This window comes from Humulus lupulus, chromosome 2, assembly GCF_963169125.1.
Source record: "Humulus lupulus chromosome 2, drHumLupu1.1, whole genome shotgun sequence".
NCBI classification, from domain to species: Eukaryota; Viridiplantae; Streptophyta; class Magnoliopsida; order Rosales; family Cannabaceae; genus Humulus; species Humulus lupulus.
This window is the reverse complement of record NC_084794.1, coordinates 112,889,945-112,905,129: the sequence shown is the minus strand read 5'-3', so window position 1 is coordinate 112,905,129 and position 15,185 is coordinate 112,889,945. Positions and strand designations below refer to the sequence as shown.

General features: G+C 30.4%; 1 protein-coding gene across 1 annotated transcript; it reads right to left on the bottom strand.

Moving 5' to 3' along the window:
• Window positions 1–7,370: 7,370 nt before the first annotated feature.
• LOC133818377 (zinc finger CCCH domain-containing protein 18) lies at window positions 7,371–12,052 on the bottom strand. Its single transcript, XM_062251229.1, has 8 exons — window positions 11,808–12,052; window positions 9,786–10,710; window positions 9,537–9,704; window positions 9,266–9,445; window positions 8,436–8,506; window positions 8,168–8,338; window positions 7,934–8,066; window positions 7,371–7,842 (listed from the first exon to the last, which is right to left on the bottom strand). Exons 2-8 carry the CDS (start codon window positions 10,694–10,696, stop codon window positions 7,773–7,775), a joined length of 1,704 nt encoding a protein of 567 aa, XP_062107213.1. The 5' UTR covers window positions 10,697–10,710; window positions 11,808–12,052; the 3' UTR covers window positions 7,371–7,772.
• Between the last annotated feature and the right edge of the window lie 3,133 nt (window positions 12,053–15,185).

Sequence of the window (15,185 nt, the reverse complement as noted above, 5' to 3'; positions counted from 1 at the left end):
CACCACAGTCTTCCAAGTCATTCCTCAAACACACAAGGACAAGTGTGGGCACATAAGATTCCTTGATTTGATTATTTATGCTCTCTAGATATTCTCAACACATGAGATCTAGAGAGTTCGGAGAAGAGATAAGGTTTTTAGAGAGCTCTAGAAAATTTTCAGGCTTAGAAAATTTTTGTCGATAGTTTTTCTGACTGATACGTCTCATTCAATTGATTAAAAAAATCGTATATATCTTTTTAAATTTATAAAGATAATAAAATAATTTTATTTTCTTTCAATTTATTTAACTCATAACTGATATGTTGTAATTTTATTTTTATTATTTAATTTAATCAAATTAAAACAATAATTAAATAAACAAATAATATTTGAAATCCAAAATTTAAATCCTAGGGACACACGGTACATTTGTGTGTGCCACACATAGTGTCCCTAATTTTTCTCATTTGTTTGTTTAATTAAATTTAAGACAATATATTTATTCCGAAAAATAATATAAATATTATTTCAAAAATAAATATCAGTTAATTCAAAATTAACCTTATCTTAATTTATCAGTTTGAATAATTATCTTATACTAAGATAATATTAAACTTGTATATAATATTAATCCAAACACTGATTAATTTTAGTTTCAACTAATATAAAATTTTTAAAATAAAAAAAATAGTTAAATAATTAATTACACATAATTATCACTTAGCTCTGGAAAATTAATTCCTTTGCAATTTATTCATTTTCTCCATTAATCTTACCTATGACATCTTTACCCTTGACAGTGTAGGATAGAAGCGACTCGAGGACCATGGACCTATAATACTAAACTCCAATAAACTAGACTATTAGTTAAACTCTTTAATTAAATAATCTTATTTATTAATTCTATTATTTCTCCACTATAAATTTGGAATTGCACTCTCAGTAATTATAAAATTATATTTACAGAGTAATCTCTTACAGTCCATTGATATAATCAATATATGTAAATCTGTCTTCCAATTATTAGTCGCTAATTAGAGCTGGTCAAGAATTATCGTTTTACCTTTCTAATTACCTCTTGTTCCTTAAGTACTATTAATTCACCAGTAAATAATTGATCTATAATCATATTATAGATTTGAGCTCAATAACTATTCAGTCCCAGAATTAACCCTTAAGGGAGCCAATATTCGATCCGCCAGGAAAGCATGAATTTCAGTATTGTAAAATCATGTCCCCAGCCATTCAAGCTATTGAATCTCCAAAACAAAAGTCACTAGCCTCATTATATTAAGAGACCCTAACGAATTAACCAAAAGATCCAATAAACATGAACAAGAGTTCATGACTACTCAAAATTTAGACTGATCTACAAATGATCATCTTTTAAGATATGAATTAAATCTTTATGTTAACCGGTAAGTTTATAAATAAATTAATTCACATTGCTCTTGTCATATTTAATCATAATTATATAAAGTACATTTACCAGGATGTCTATTCACATCAATAATCTGAATCTAGATGATCTACATTCAAACATATGGTTTGTAAACCATACTAGCAACAATTGTTTAAAAATTTCGTACTTTAATATGTTGTTTACTATTTTATTCATTATATAAGATCATATTTTCATAAATGAATATGGAATTTTCTAATATTTATATATAAATTATTCAAACAATAATTTTAGTAATCAAATATAATATAATTGTACTTTTATTTAAATCAATAAATTATCTTTTCACATTATTTTAGGGCACTAACCCTAATAAAACCATCATTAGTGTCAACCAATGATATTAGAGAATTTTAAACTATGTTTTGGAGCCAAAATTACGTAATTGTATGGTCACGTACAGATCGCCTAGGCGATGCATCACCTGTTTGGGGGTTTTTATCCCGAGTGATATGTCGCCTCCCACAGGCGACGCAATGCTGATACCTCTAGAATAACATACCCAAACTCGCCTCAATATGTCTCCAAATGCCTCCAAATTTTTGGGTACTCTTATATACTCCAAAGAAATACTTTGAACCAAAAAGATAATTTATTGATGCCTATACCATAAGTCATCCTGCTCATGTTGACTTTAGTGAAATTGTTATGGTTTTTGCACCTCTTTGTGCCTAACAAATTTTACTATTTAACCAATCCTAACAATCCACCACTTGGTTAAATACATCATCTTTCTCTAGCTCGAATGACATATTAGTACATAAAATTTTTATGGTTGAATAAAATGACTATGTATGTACATATATATAAAATCTTACTTATTATGATGTGCAGGAATATAGTTGCCAATTAGCCATTGGTTCGCTGTCCAATATTGTTGCATCGGGTAAACTTGTTGACAAAGGGCCAAGTAACAACTACCAAGTGGTGGTTATTGATGTTATTAAGCTGGCGAAACTTTTTTTTTTTTTTTGCATATCCAGATCATAATATGTACATAGTTATTCAGGCTATTGACATCTTATATCATTGTCTAAGAAATTGATCATCATATCTGATGATATACATGAATAGGTGATGTATCGTGCTTATATAATTATATAAACTATTATATTTTAGTTTTTTTGTAAGATTTTTAATTATTAATATTATTTTACAGGCTTGTTCTAGAAGAAAGATCAGAATGACCAATTGCTTCTTCAACACAACGACCACGAGAAAGGATACTGTTGAGATTGGTTAAGATGTTTACACATTGAGGTGCAAAACACTTAACGATTTTCACTTAAAGAGAAGTGAAAATATGATATTGTGTAGAAGGCATATAAAAGTGACTTTTATGGGTCTAAAGTGATACAATGAGGCATCCAAACATTCCCAAAAAGTTTGGTAGCATTTGGAGCAATTTTAAGACCATTGGAGGGGTTTAAAGTAATAGAGGGTGGTGATGCATCACCCCCTAAGTGGCTTAGCATCGCCAAAATGCAAAGGGCTTCAAAAGCCCTAGCAGGCTACATATCGCTAGCAACTACGTCACCTTCATGCAAGCGATACATTGCATGGGCAGTCTTTTAGGGTCGTACAGTTTACGTAAAATGCTCCAAATGATGTGTTTTAAATGCTCTGATCCTATTAATTAGACTAATGATGACGCCTACACTATAAATATGAGTTATTAGAGTTGTAAAGTCTTGATCACACTTTCCAACTCTCTCTATAACCTTTTTCTCTCTCTAGCTTTCTAAGACCAAAGTTTTCTCCAAGAAACTCATCTAGCTTTGCTTGACTTGCATGAGTTTTAAGGCTTGTTCAATCCCAAATCTCATTCTACTTAGTTGAAGCTTCAAGCAATAAGGGAAGACTTGGAATATAGATTTTGGACAACAATATTCTTATTGTGTATAAGCCTTAGAAGTTCCCCAAGTTTGAAGATTCAAGTTTCTCTAAATCAAAGGTTGTATCTATCTAACCCTAACTTTATTTTGTGTTACTCTATTGTGTTTTCACTGTTAGTATTGATGATTAAATATTTCTAAATCCATCTTATCATCATTTAATTATTTAGTTTATTATATTCAAGATTGACATTCATATCATGAACATGTTTATTTGATTATCGAGAATTATATTCATAGTTTGAATTTGGGTCTTGATTAACATGTAGGGTTTAGAATATTGCTTTATTCTCATTATTCATTGTTGATTTGCAAAGAGTAAAATCATATATTCCCAACAAATACAACATTTATGTGATCCTCTGACACAACAGACTAGTCCTTTGGAACAAATATACAATATGGTATCTTGTTGGGATAACGAAGACTGTGTCAATCCAAGCATAAATGATGATGTATTTAGTAAGGATATGTCAAGTCTTTACATATGCAAAGATGACATACTTCAATATGTTCGATTGGACAAAGAATTTGCATGTTCTACATGAGGTATCTCATAATTTTTTTAATTTAACTTTCTTATTTGATTTATTTTAACAACAAACTTCCCTAATAATATATTTTACTTTTCTTGAATAGGTTGGTATAAAATTTTGTGGTAGAACAAGGCCGCCAAAGTAAATTTTTATTTGTCAATCCTAATAATGTAGTCACTAGAGGAAGTTCATTCCAAGACTATGTTTAAGGTCTGTTTAAGCATTGTCATCAATTAAAATCAAATGAGCAGCTTATGCTTGTCCCTTGGAACCATGGGTAAGTTCAAAAGTTTGTTAGGTTGAATTATATCTAGTATTATTTTTCTTATGTAGTGACCACTGAATGTTGATTATATTGGCCTCAAATTCATATTACGTTTGTTGTTATGATCTGATGAACTCAAAACTTGAAAATCGTGAAGAAATTATAGTAGTAATAGTTAATGCTTTCAACTTTTTTCTCACCAATCTACCGAAACCTCTTGAGATCCTAAATGATATAGAAATTGTCCAACCAAAAGTAACTACAACTTTAATTATTCAGAAATTCTAGGCTTGAATTTTACTAATAATCATTTATTTAATTGTTTAACCTTTCATTTAAATATTAGTTTCCACAACAACCGGAAAATGTGGCATGCAGATACTATATGATGAGGATGTTGAGGGATTACATTGAACATCCACGTCCTAGACGTTACTTGAAGAAATAGGTATGTATATAAATTTATCAAAGTTCACAATTTATCTATCATTAACCTATATATAATCAAACAATAAATAGTTAACTAATATATTTTACTTTAGATTTTTTGTAGCTAAACACTAGGACATATACAATAACACCGATTGATGACATGCGACAACATTGGGCAACTGATATGCTATCGATAGTTCAAAGTCATCGTCCAAATTATTAGGCTTATATTGTTAATTTTTTTCTTGCATATTATGTCTAGCTAGCTAGTGTAATATTTGTGTTGACTAGTTTTTTCGCTATTAACTAACTAAAATAAAGCTTAAAGAAATCAGAGTAGAGACATAGAGATTTGCATGGTTCTCGTTATGAATAAACCCTAGTCCACGAGTCACTTGTATTAGGATGATAAAAGCTTGGAGGTAGCAAACTTCTATGGGGTTTCAGGCAATGTTTTGGCAATGCTCTGAATACAAAAAAATCTCAGATCCTTTACAAAGTGTGCCCTAGCCTTATTTATAGATGGCTAAGGGCAATTAATTCCTTAATGAGTGTTTATTATAATCATTCTCCCTTAATGGGATATTAAATGGATAATAAATGATAAATTCCTTCTGGTGTGTGTTGGTGGGCCCTAGCATATCTCAATGGGCCCAATTACGAGGTTTCAGTCCACTACTTTTTGGGGGGTAACACGTCCCTGACAGTGTCAGAGGGTAGCTGTACATTTTACCATGTCAAGTGGCATCGTGAGACATCCTGCTTGTCGCTTGTATGGATTCGACACCACAAATTATGCAACAGTGAATGTTAGCTTGCTGCTTGTGGTCCAAGGTTGCTATGATTGACACCTGTCAATTCTACTCTACGCTCGGAGGAGGAATCTCACAGACCTGGGGGATTTGAATGGAGGAAATGTGAATTGGAGTACATTCTGCACGTAGCTCTCGGGAAGTAGCTTCCCACGAAAACGTAATCCTCTAGAGGTGGATAACGATGAATAAAGGCAAGACTTTCCTTCTCGAGAACTATAGGCGAGCTCCAGGGGACTTAATTACCTTCTGTGAAGGCTTAATTACTCTTAATGCATGTCACGTGTCACCTAGTGAAAACATGGACAACAATTTGTAAATTTTATATGTGTAACAACAAATATTACTTTTTTTTTTTGTATATTTATATATACATATTTAACAGCATATTATATATACATTTTGGTTTTTATTAATAAAAATCCATAATTTAAATTTGTATATAATTTAAATTTTCCAAACCACAAAATTAAATAAATTAAGTTTGCATATATAATAATTCAAATTAATATATTAAAAATATTAAATAATTAGTTTTTTTATTTTCTACCATGAAGAGACTTTGAATACTCCCTTTGAGAGATGTCATATCTCCCTTTTCGAGTCATCGCATAACTATTTATGATGGAACGACATTGAATGTCTACGATGTCTTCCCCATGTAACTATCAAACTCTTATTTTATTGAAGTGCATTTAGGAATTACAATTCCTTCAATATGGAAGCTATCAAACCTCGGTAATTATATTGCTTCTACATATTCCTAATTGATTGATTACTCAAATCCCAATTAATTCCTATAGTAATTACCTTCATTTACTAGTTTTATCCTACACTTATAAATATGCGTTCTTTTACTCATTCACATCACATCAATATTCTTGAAAGAAAAAAAAATCGTTTCAATGAGAATTACTCTAATTTTTCTCTCTCTTTATGTTCTCTGTATTAATTATACTTTATTTTATATCATTTGTTAACTAAGAATATTTATTATAAAATATTATAATAATAAATAATTGGCTAATAACGAATACAATTTAAATACATATAATGTCTTCACTAATAAAATTCTTTTGATGTCGCTTGATATTGAGGACTCTATTGAGCAATAAGAGAATAATTGCAATGATGATTTAGTGACTTTTTGGGTATTAATGAAGTACTTGTCCTTATTAATATATAGAATATAATAGAATTAGATTAAAATTATAATTTCCTCATCAAACAAAGGCATAGACTTGGACTCATGAGAGCAGAACATTGTGACACTAATTTTTTCATTGTAATTAACCCTTAAAATGATGAAAAGTTTAAAGTTAAACGATCATACTTTTTATTAATATAGAGTATAGTATGTTTATGTCCAGGTGAATAAAGATTAACTTAAACTTTTATCATTGTTATAGGCTATAATAAAGTGTTGTGTGTATTATATACAAAATAATATATTATATACATGTTTTTGTTTTTTAAAAAAATATTTGCATTAAATATACATACCATAGTAGTGCTTTTTTTTAACCTTAGGATTCCGCCATTTATGGATCTTATTGGTAGGGAATAAAGGCGCTACTTGGACCAATGTTCTCAAAACTTGGTCTCTATTTTATATGCAAAAGTTCCTTTTCTTCCATAAAAACGGTATAACGATTATAAAGTAAGCAATACTTTATATAGGGATTCTATGGACCAAACTAAGCATTACTCGAAAAATCAAATGAATGAAAATCATGACCCTTTCCCCCCCCCACCCCCCCACACTTTATAAAGATTCTATGATGTTGTCAAACCTTAACACTTAATAGTGATATGTTAGATCACAGCCTTGTATTCTTAAAATTACAGACCGAGTTGAACATGTTACTCTTTAGTAATACCATGCTACCTATTCATAAGCTACACAACAATATGTCAACTGTTCTATTTTGTATATAAAGATCATAATCGATTAAATCAAGTAAATCCACAAAAATTGTAGAAAAGTAGAAATCAAACTATGTATTTGCTATTTTATTAGGATTTCAGTTTCACTTTTGCATAGATCTTTAGAACAATAAGCTTTCTTGCTTGCTGCCGTACTTATACACTTATAATAAATAATAATAAAGAAAAAGAAGAATGAACTAAAGAAACCTGTCACATATTAATTTTCTATACCAATTATTTGCAACATCTCCAACAGAAGTTTCTCCATCTAGTGTTCTCTTTCAGTTTGTATAACCTCCTAAGTAGCTGTAGTAATATTCATCAACTTGAGGTGAACTAAAATTATAAAAAAAAAAAAGGAAAGAAAAGAAAAACGAAATTCTTGTTGTATCAATCAATCCCTGGATTAGTCATAGAATTCAGTCCTATATCTCTATACTTCATGGCTGTTTGGAGTATCTAAGTAACCGTTGATATGCTGCTCCCTATGGCCTGCGCGAACGGACTCTCTGGAAGATTTACTCCTTGGCTGCTTAAAGGAAAGAACGAACACTAAAAGAGGGAGCACAAAAAAGAAGAGAAAAGTATATTGTGAATTACTAGAACTATAGGCGGTTTACCTGTCCTGATGATCGCTATAATTAGTACGAATATGCCCAAGTCTAGTTTCCTCAATGTTGGAAGAGTTGTTTAAAGCATCAAAAAAGTAACTAAAACCCTCAACAGTTGGGAATTCAGCTTGTTCAGCACCAGCTACACAGCAGCAACATAGATGAATTCAAAGTAGTCAAACATCTTTTAGCTAGTTATTAAGGCAAAACTTCGGTTCATATTCAAAGTGCAAGGCAACAAACCATCTGGAATCTTCAACTCATCCATTGAGTAGCTATATATGGAGTGATTAGACAAGCTCTTGGCTGCATAGTTCATTTCTGAAAAGCATCTTCTGTCAACCTCAAAAGCTTGCTCATTGTCCGACATTGAGGGCTTCCTAAAGAAGCTTGAATCATCATATACCCTTGGCACTTTAAAATCAGACAAGCACAAATTGCTTAAGATACGAGCAAACAAAAAAAGAAAAAAAAAGTTGATATATTGGAAAAATAACAGCATTTTACTCACACAATGGAAGGTCGGACTCTCTATCTACAAAGTTTGAGTTGCAGCACATAGGATGCAACATTTTTTCTTTCCTGCAAAGTAGAGGATACTTGAACCATAAAATATAGTGAAAACCAGGGAGTCCAATTATGTTTTCACAAAAAAATTCTAGAAGGGTGTTCCTCTTTCCACTAAGCACAATCATGCTAAGTCAAGTAGTCAAGTTAATCTTCGTGGGACCTACCTAGTAATACGGAAAAGTTTATTGGCTCTCAGTGATTATAAAATATAAAAACATTCCAAGTGGAAAAGGAAGGATTCATTGATCGAGACAAGGGAATAGAAGCCAAACCAGAGAAATGAAAATGCTCCAAGTCAAATATTCTAAAGCCCGAATAGTACGTTTTTTAATTTGAGAAATAAATAAATAAGTCAGCATGTTATGTTAGTGCTACATTTTTCTAGTAATGACCTTCCCTGTCCCACATTGTCAAGTTCCACCATTTATGGCAAATGATTTGTCATTATGAAAAAGTAGATTCAAAGGTATATTTGAAAACAAGCTCCAACAAACAATGGTAAGTAGCCAAAAAAAGGAGAAACAAAAGCACAGAAAAGTTTAAGTTTATGACATGTTTGAGATAATTTATGAAGCCAATTGCACTAATTTTACAAAGTAGTTGCAAAAGCCGAACATGTGATTTCCAAATTAATACTACATATGAATGCCAATGGAAACAATCTTGGATCTATATGCAACTATGATGAATAAAAGACCCAAAAAAGTCTGCAAGAACATAAATGTGACCAACTTACTTCACCTTCAATCTAAAAATTTATAAAAATCTAACCTATCAACAAGCCTCGACTTTTCCCGGTAAGGTTTCACTAAAACACGAGCACCACAGACAAAATGAGGATTCCCCTTTCCCAGAATTTCCTTGACTGTCTCCTGGTAAACAAAGGTAACAAAGCCAAACATTCTCTTCTGTTGGCATGGAATCCTTACATCCTGAACAGGCCCATATTTGCTGCAATGGAAAAAAAATGAAGCACCGCGTTCTAATCATTAGGGGTAAAAAAAACGAGTTAGCCTAAACAAAAAAACTGAGACACCCTTACCAGAAATAATTAGAAACATCTTGCTCTGTGAAGGTACTCTCAGCAGGAAAAGTAAGATAAATCTGTCGAGAACCAGAAACAATTCCACCAGGTTCATTTTTGTCACCACCATGCTCTAGATATCTAGGGGCATCTTCTGCCAATATGACTGAATGCTGACCATGAGGCCTGAATATATCAACTTCAAACATGAGAAATACTAGCAAACAATATAATGATGAAGGATGAAATAAAAGACCGAAAAATCACCTATCAAGGAGACGAATACTGTTCTTCAACCGAGCTAGGAGCTTTGTAAGACTGTAACCTGTCTTACCATGCCTTTGGCTTTCTGTGAGGTATCCTTCGGCCTGAAGAGACCTCCCATATTTCTCATAATACATCATTGGCAAAGAGGCAATAGATACCGGACACCCTCGCCTCGATCTCAGAAGCTCAGTTATCTCCATCTCCAGCTTCTCAAGAGAACCAGGAGAGATAGCATGGTCATCATTTGAGAAGTCAGAGAAAACATGATGATGAGGAAAGCTATCGGGCGAGTGATGGCCATGATAGTACTTACAGTTGCTTCCATGCTTACAAAACCCCTTGTTAAAATAATGACAAATCTTAACAGGAAATTCAGGCAAGCTTGGAGACCTTCGACTCTGCCTCAAACCCAATGCAGGCTCAGTGTAGTAGTAATTGCTAACATGGTCTGCACTAACAGAGCTAGCGGATTCTAGTGAATCTTCTAGTCTCAACAACTGCAGTTGGTTTTGAAGATGAAAATCTTCAGCAACTGAGTCAGGATACAGTGGCTGCAGGTCAGCTGCAGACAATTGATGATCCCAATAATGATTGGGGGTTATGAGAGTTGGTGGAGGGAAAGCAGCCCTTGCTGAAGCAGGAGTGTAGGAAGTAAAGTGCAAAGGATGGTCTGAAAGAGGTTGTTGATTAGCCTGAGAAGGCGAACTAGGCGATGGTTTCGATAATCCTAACTCAGTTTTGGCTTTGTTGACTAAAGAATGTATCAAGTTATCAGGGCCAAAAGCCAGCCGGATCATCTCACGATCCCCATTGTCTTGAAGCAAAAGATAGCCAATAATCTTGGTGACAAGTTCAGGCTCTAGTTCTCGAATTCTACTAAATACTACTCTTGTAGAATCTGAAAAATCCATCTTAAATCTAAATCCTGGAAGTGAAAATCTATTAGAGGAGCACATCGAGGTATTCAGGCAATCCATAAAATTGAGTAAATAGCCCACAAAGAAGAGTTTAAAGTTGTCTGATAGCAAAATATATCATAATGTGAAAATATATTATGCAAAAAAAAAAAAAAAAGGGAAATAATAAACCAAATATGTGACACATCAAATTAACTTCACCAATTACAGACTCGATTTTGTTGTACAGAGAAAAAAGAATGAGTATAGGAATTGTTTTACCATAAAAGGGAAACTCAATACAAACAAAGAAACACAGCAAAAATTACCAGTTCAAGAAAAACACAGCATTCGCATAATAAATCAGCATTTATTTTAATAATTCTCTATACGCGTAATTATAAACCAATAAACTCCAAAATGGAACATCTTCGCTCATTAAAGGCTGGAAATGAAATTTTATTCCGAAAAAGAATATTTAAAAAAAATTGTTGACTTCTTAAACAAGAATTAGTTTTTTACTCGAACGACTTTTTAAATGGTGCGGAAATGGTAAGAAAGAATTGTAATTGAAAATCAGATTGCACTGGAAAGAAAACAATAATAATAATAATAATTAAAAAAAACTCAAGAATGAAGATAAAAGAAAATAAAATACTATATACGATATGAAGATAACCGGAACTGAGTATAAATACACAAAACAAGAAAAGTCAAACCACAAGAACTGTAGTGAAAAATCCGACATAATGTCACGATACTACTACATTTTTCAGAGCCAACTTTTGAAAAAAAAATCAGAAATGAGATTAAGAGAACACTATAATCTCAAGCACTCAAACTATAGCTTTATATTCCCAGACAAAAAAAAAACAAAAAGATTTTTCAGAAATATTCTATCCTCTAGAATTATCAAATAAAAAAATTCCAGACATGTAAGAACTCTGTAGCCATGATTTTAAAAGACACAGACATATATATATTGAAAAAAAAAATCACCCATTTTGTAAAACTGGAATAATATTTTAGTATAATGGAGAATAATTATAGAAAGAATGGAATTGAAAAGAGAAAAAGAAAGAATAATGGGTTGAAGAGGTTTTTGAGAAAAGATTGAATTACCCACCAAATATCTTAAACCTGAGAAGATGAAAGAAAGCCAAATCATCAACCAATCGAAGCCCTCAGAAACTCCATGATTACTTAATCACTTTTTCTGTGTTCTCTCTTTCTTCTTCTTCTTCTTCTAATGATCCATGTTTTGTTTTCCCTTTCTTTGTTTTGTCTCTTCAATTCCTCTATTGTGACACTAACAACACTCCTCAGAAAAGCAAATTGACAGAAAGGATAGCTTTAAAGGGCGCCTTGTCTTTAGTTCAAATCAACAAACGTAGATATACACAAAATATTTATTTTATTTTCTATATATTTTTTTATACCTCTTTAAAACTCACATGGAAAAAGTAAACAAATTTTATATGTATTATTCAATTAACTAAGTGTTTAATTTCTATTTAAGCTTACTCTTTTCGGTCGGTTGTCACTTATATACCTTAAATATTAACAGTTGTACTTGTTCTCACAGAAAAAAGCGGGAATATATATACCTTATATATAAATCTGCCTGGATTTCCCAAATTCCACTGAAATATTAAAAATAACATTCTTTTATCATTATGCTTCATGGATAATAAAAACAAAATAATTTTCAAAATATATTTGTGATGGTGGATATTGATAAATATGTCTATAAAGTTTCAACTTTGAAGCGAGATTCTAAGGTTTGCGCCGTAATTGTTTGGAATTTGTTTGTCAGAGTAAAAATAATGAATTATAGAATATTTCATTTTTTTAAACCGAAGATTTAGAATATTTATAAATGGAAAATATTAAAAAAAAAGTTTATCATAAAATTTTAGAAAATATATTTTTTAATTATTTTTCTAATAATGGCAGGTGTAACACATTGGCACAATCACCGAATCACATTTTCAGTCATTCAAACAAAAAGAATCCTTAAACTCATAACAACTCAGAATAGCAAGCAATTTTTGTACCAGTACGGTGATACTTGTAATTATTACGAATCATCTAATAACACCAATTATGTACTTTTTGAGATTTTTCTAATTGCAAAAAATAGTTAAGGGACCATATCGTCATTTCGTAGGTTGGGTAAAGTATACGTGGCTCACATGCAGCGATGGATGGACCCACGAGAATCAGAGGAACGGCTGTGATTGAAACTTGAAGTTAGAGTTTGGACTGCAAAGTGTGATGTAATTAGATATGCATGCTAGTCACGTGTCAACTCAGTCAGCCTTCTCACCGAAGGCTTTTGCTATTTTGTGGAGGATAAATATTAGAATTAGACTCCACAAAATCATAACCGCTCGATGTACTTTTTCTCAGTTTCAGTTTCTTAGTCCGTGATTGGTGGTTATAATTGTTCGTCTTTTCTATTTTATTTTTTAATTATATATTTGAATAATTTCGATTCTTTTTTTTTTTAAAACCATTTAACTATAATACGAAACATTCTCCTATATATCTTCAACTAATTAATGCCCCAATTATTTAATTTTGCCTAAAACAATATGTATTTAACTTCTATATATCTCTACCTGAGGCACAGGATTTAAGAAGTGAAAGATATGAGAATATACTTATTTGGTACCTTATGTTTTTGCAAAGTATTAATTTGGTACTCTCTATTTTTAATAATGCTCATATGGTACTCTATATTTTAAAATCGTACATATATGGTACCCTGTATTTTAAAATCGTATATATTTGGTACCATAAATTCAGATTTGACAGATAAAATTTTGTCAATTTAATCAAACTGTGTCAATTATATAAGTTACAAATTTAAATTTAATTACATAATTACATATAATTGATGACAGTTTGATCATATTGACAAAATTTTATCTATCAAATTTGAGTTTAGGGTAGCAAATATGTACAATTTTAAAATACAGGATATCATATGAGTATTATTGAAAATAGAGGTACTAAAATGATACTTTGCAAAAACATAAGTTACCAAATGAGTATATTCCCGAAAGATATTGGTTCTTTTTTCTTTTCATTCTTAAAGACTTTTGTTCTTCTAATAATAAAATTTAATAAATATTAGGCAAAATAGCAAGCCAAATGTCACTTTTTGCTTTAGGGAAAAGATAACCGTCACAATGGCTAAGCTAAAATTTGACAATGTATTATTATGTGAATTGTGTATATATATATATATATTTATATAAATTGAAGTTTTGGTGAAAGAACTTACTGTATTTACGATATTGTTCGACTTAGATATTACTTAGATTAACAGGTTTTTTTTAAAAAAAAAAAAAATCAAGTAAAAGGATATTTTCAGCCCTTTTAGGACAAAAAAGTGGAGGTCACCGTAAAAGTTAATCAAAAACAAATATCACACCTTATCATACAAGTTTGTTGGACCGTTGAGATTTTATTTATTTATATCTTTTTAACGAAAATCTTTGTATATTACCGATTCAATATCCATTAAAATAGGAAATTATTAGATGATTATTTTGAATGGTTTAGGTAAAATCCTATATAGCATTTTGAAAAATCTATTTGGAGAGAGTTTTGGAATCAGTACTTTGCTCCATCTGAATAGGATATTTCTTGTTTAGTTTATATATATATATATCTACAAAATTAATAATTTTGTTACTAAACAAAAAAAAAAAAGAAAAATCGTTCGGATTTGATGTCACTACATGATTATTTACTTAGAATTGGAATTGCCAATTAATTAAATTCGTTTCATTCTATTCAGTAGCATTGTTTATTAATAGGTAGGGTGAAATTAATAATATAAATCCAATATTTATACTTACACTTTTTTTCTTCTATTTTAAATGAAGTACTTACTGCATAATCATAAAACTTAATATAATTAGTATCAATATTGTCATATAATATTATATTAAAAAAAGTATAAAATTAACCCTTTGTCAAAACAAAAAAAAAACATTTGATTGTTCCCACTTGACAGTTACAGCTTGCTACTAATCTTTTAACTTTCCTATCAGTGCTATTATATGCACGTCTATAATTATTAATAAATACATTGCTTAGTTTTATTTTTAGAATTTATTAATTATTTTTATTAAATTTATATTATTATTATTATATAATTTTAAATAAATAAATAATATTATATAGAGTAAATGGCAGTTAAAATACCAAATGTTTTCAAAATGTTGTACTTTTAAATGCCCAATCTTTTTTTATTTTGCGGTAAATATACTTAATGTCTTCAAAACGTTACATTTTTATATCCAAACTTTTTTTTGCAGTAAATTTATCTAATATTTTTAAAATGTTGCACTTTTATACATTTAAAATTTTTTTTTTTTGAGAAATAATAAGAAAGTGAATGAAAAATATAAAATTTTAGTTATTTTTAGAATTTTAAATTATTTTCACGTTCAAAATAATAAAAAAAATTAAAATTAGTAAAATTAAT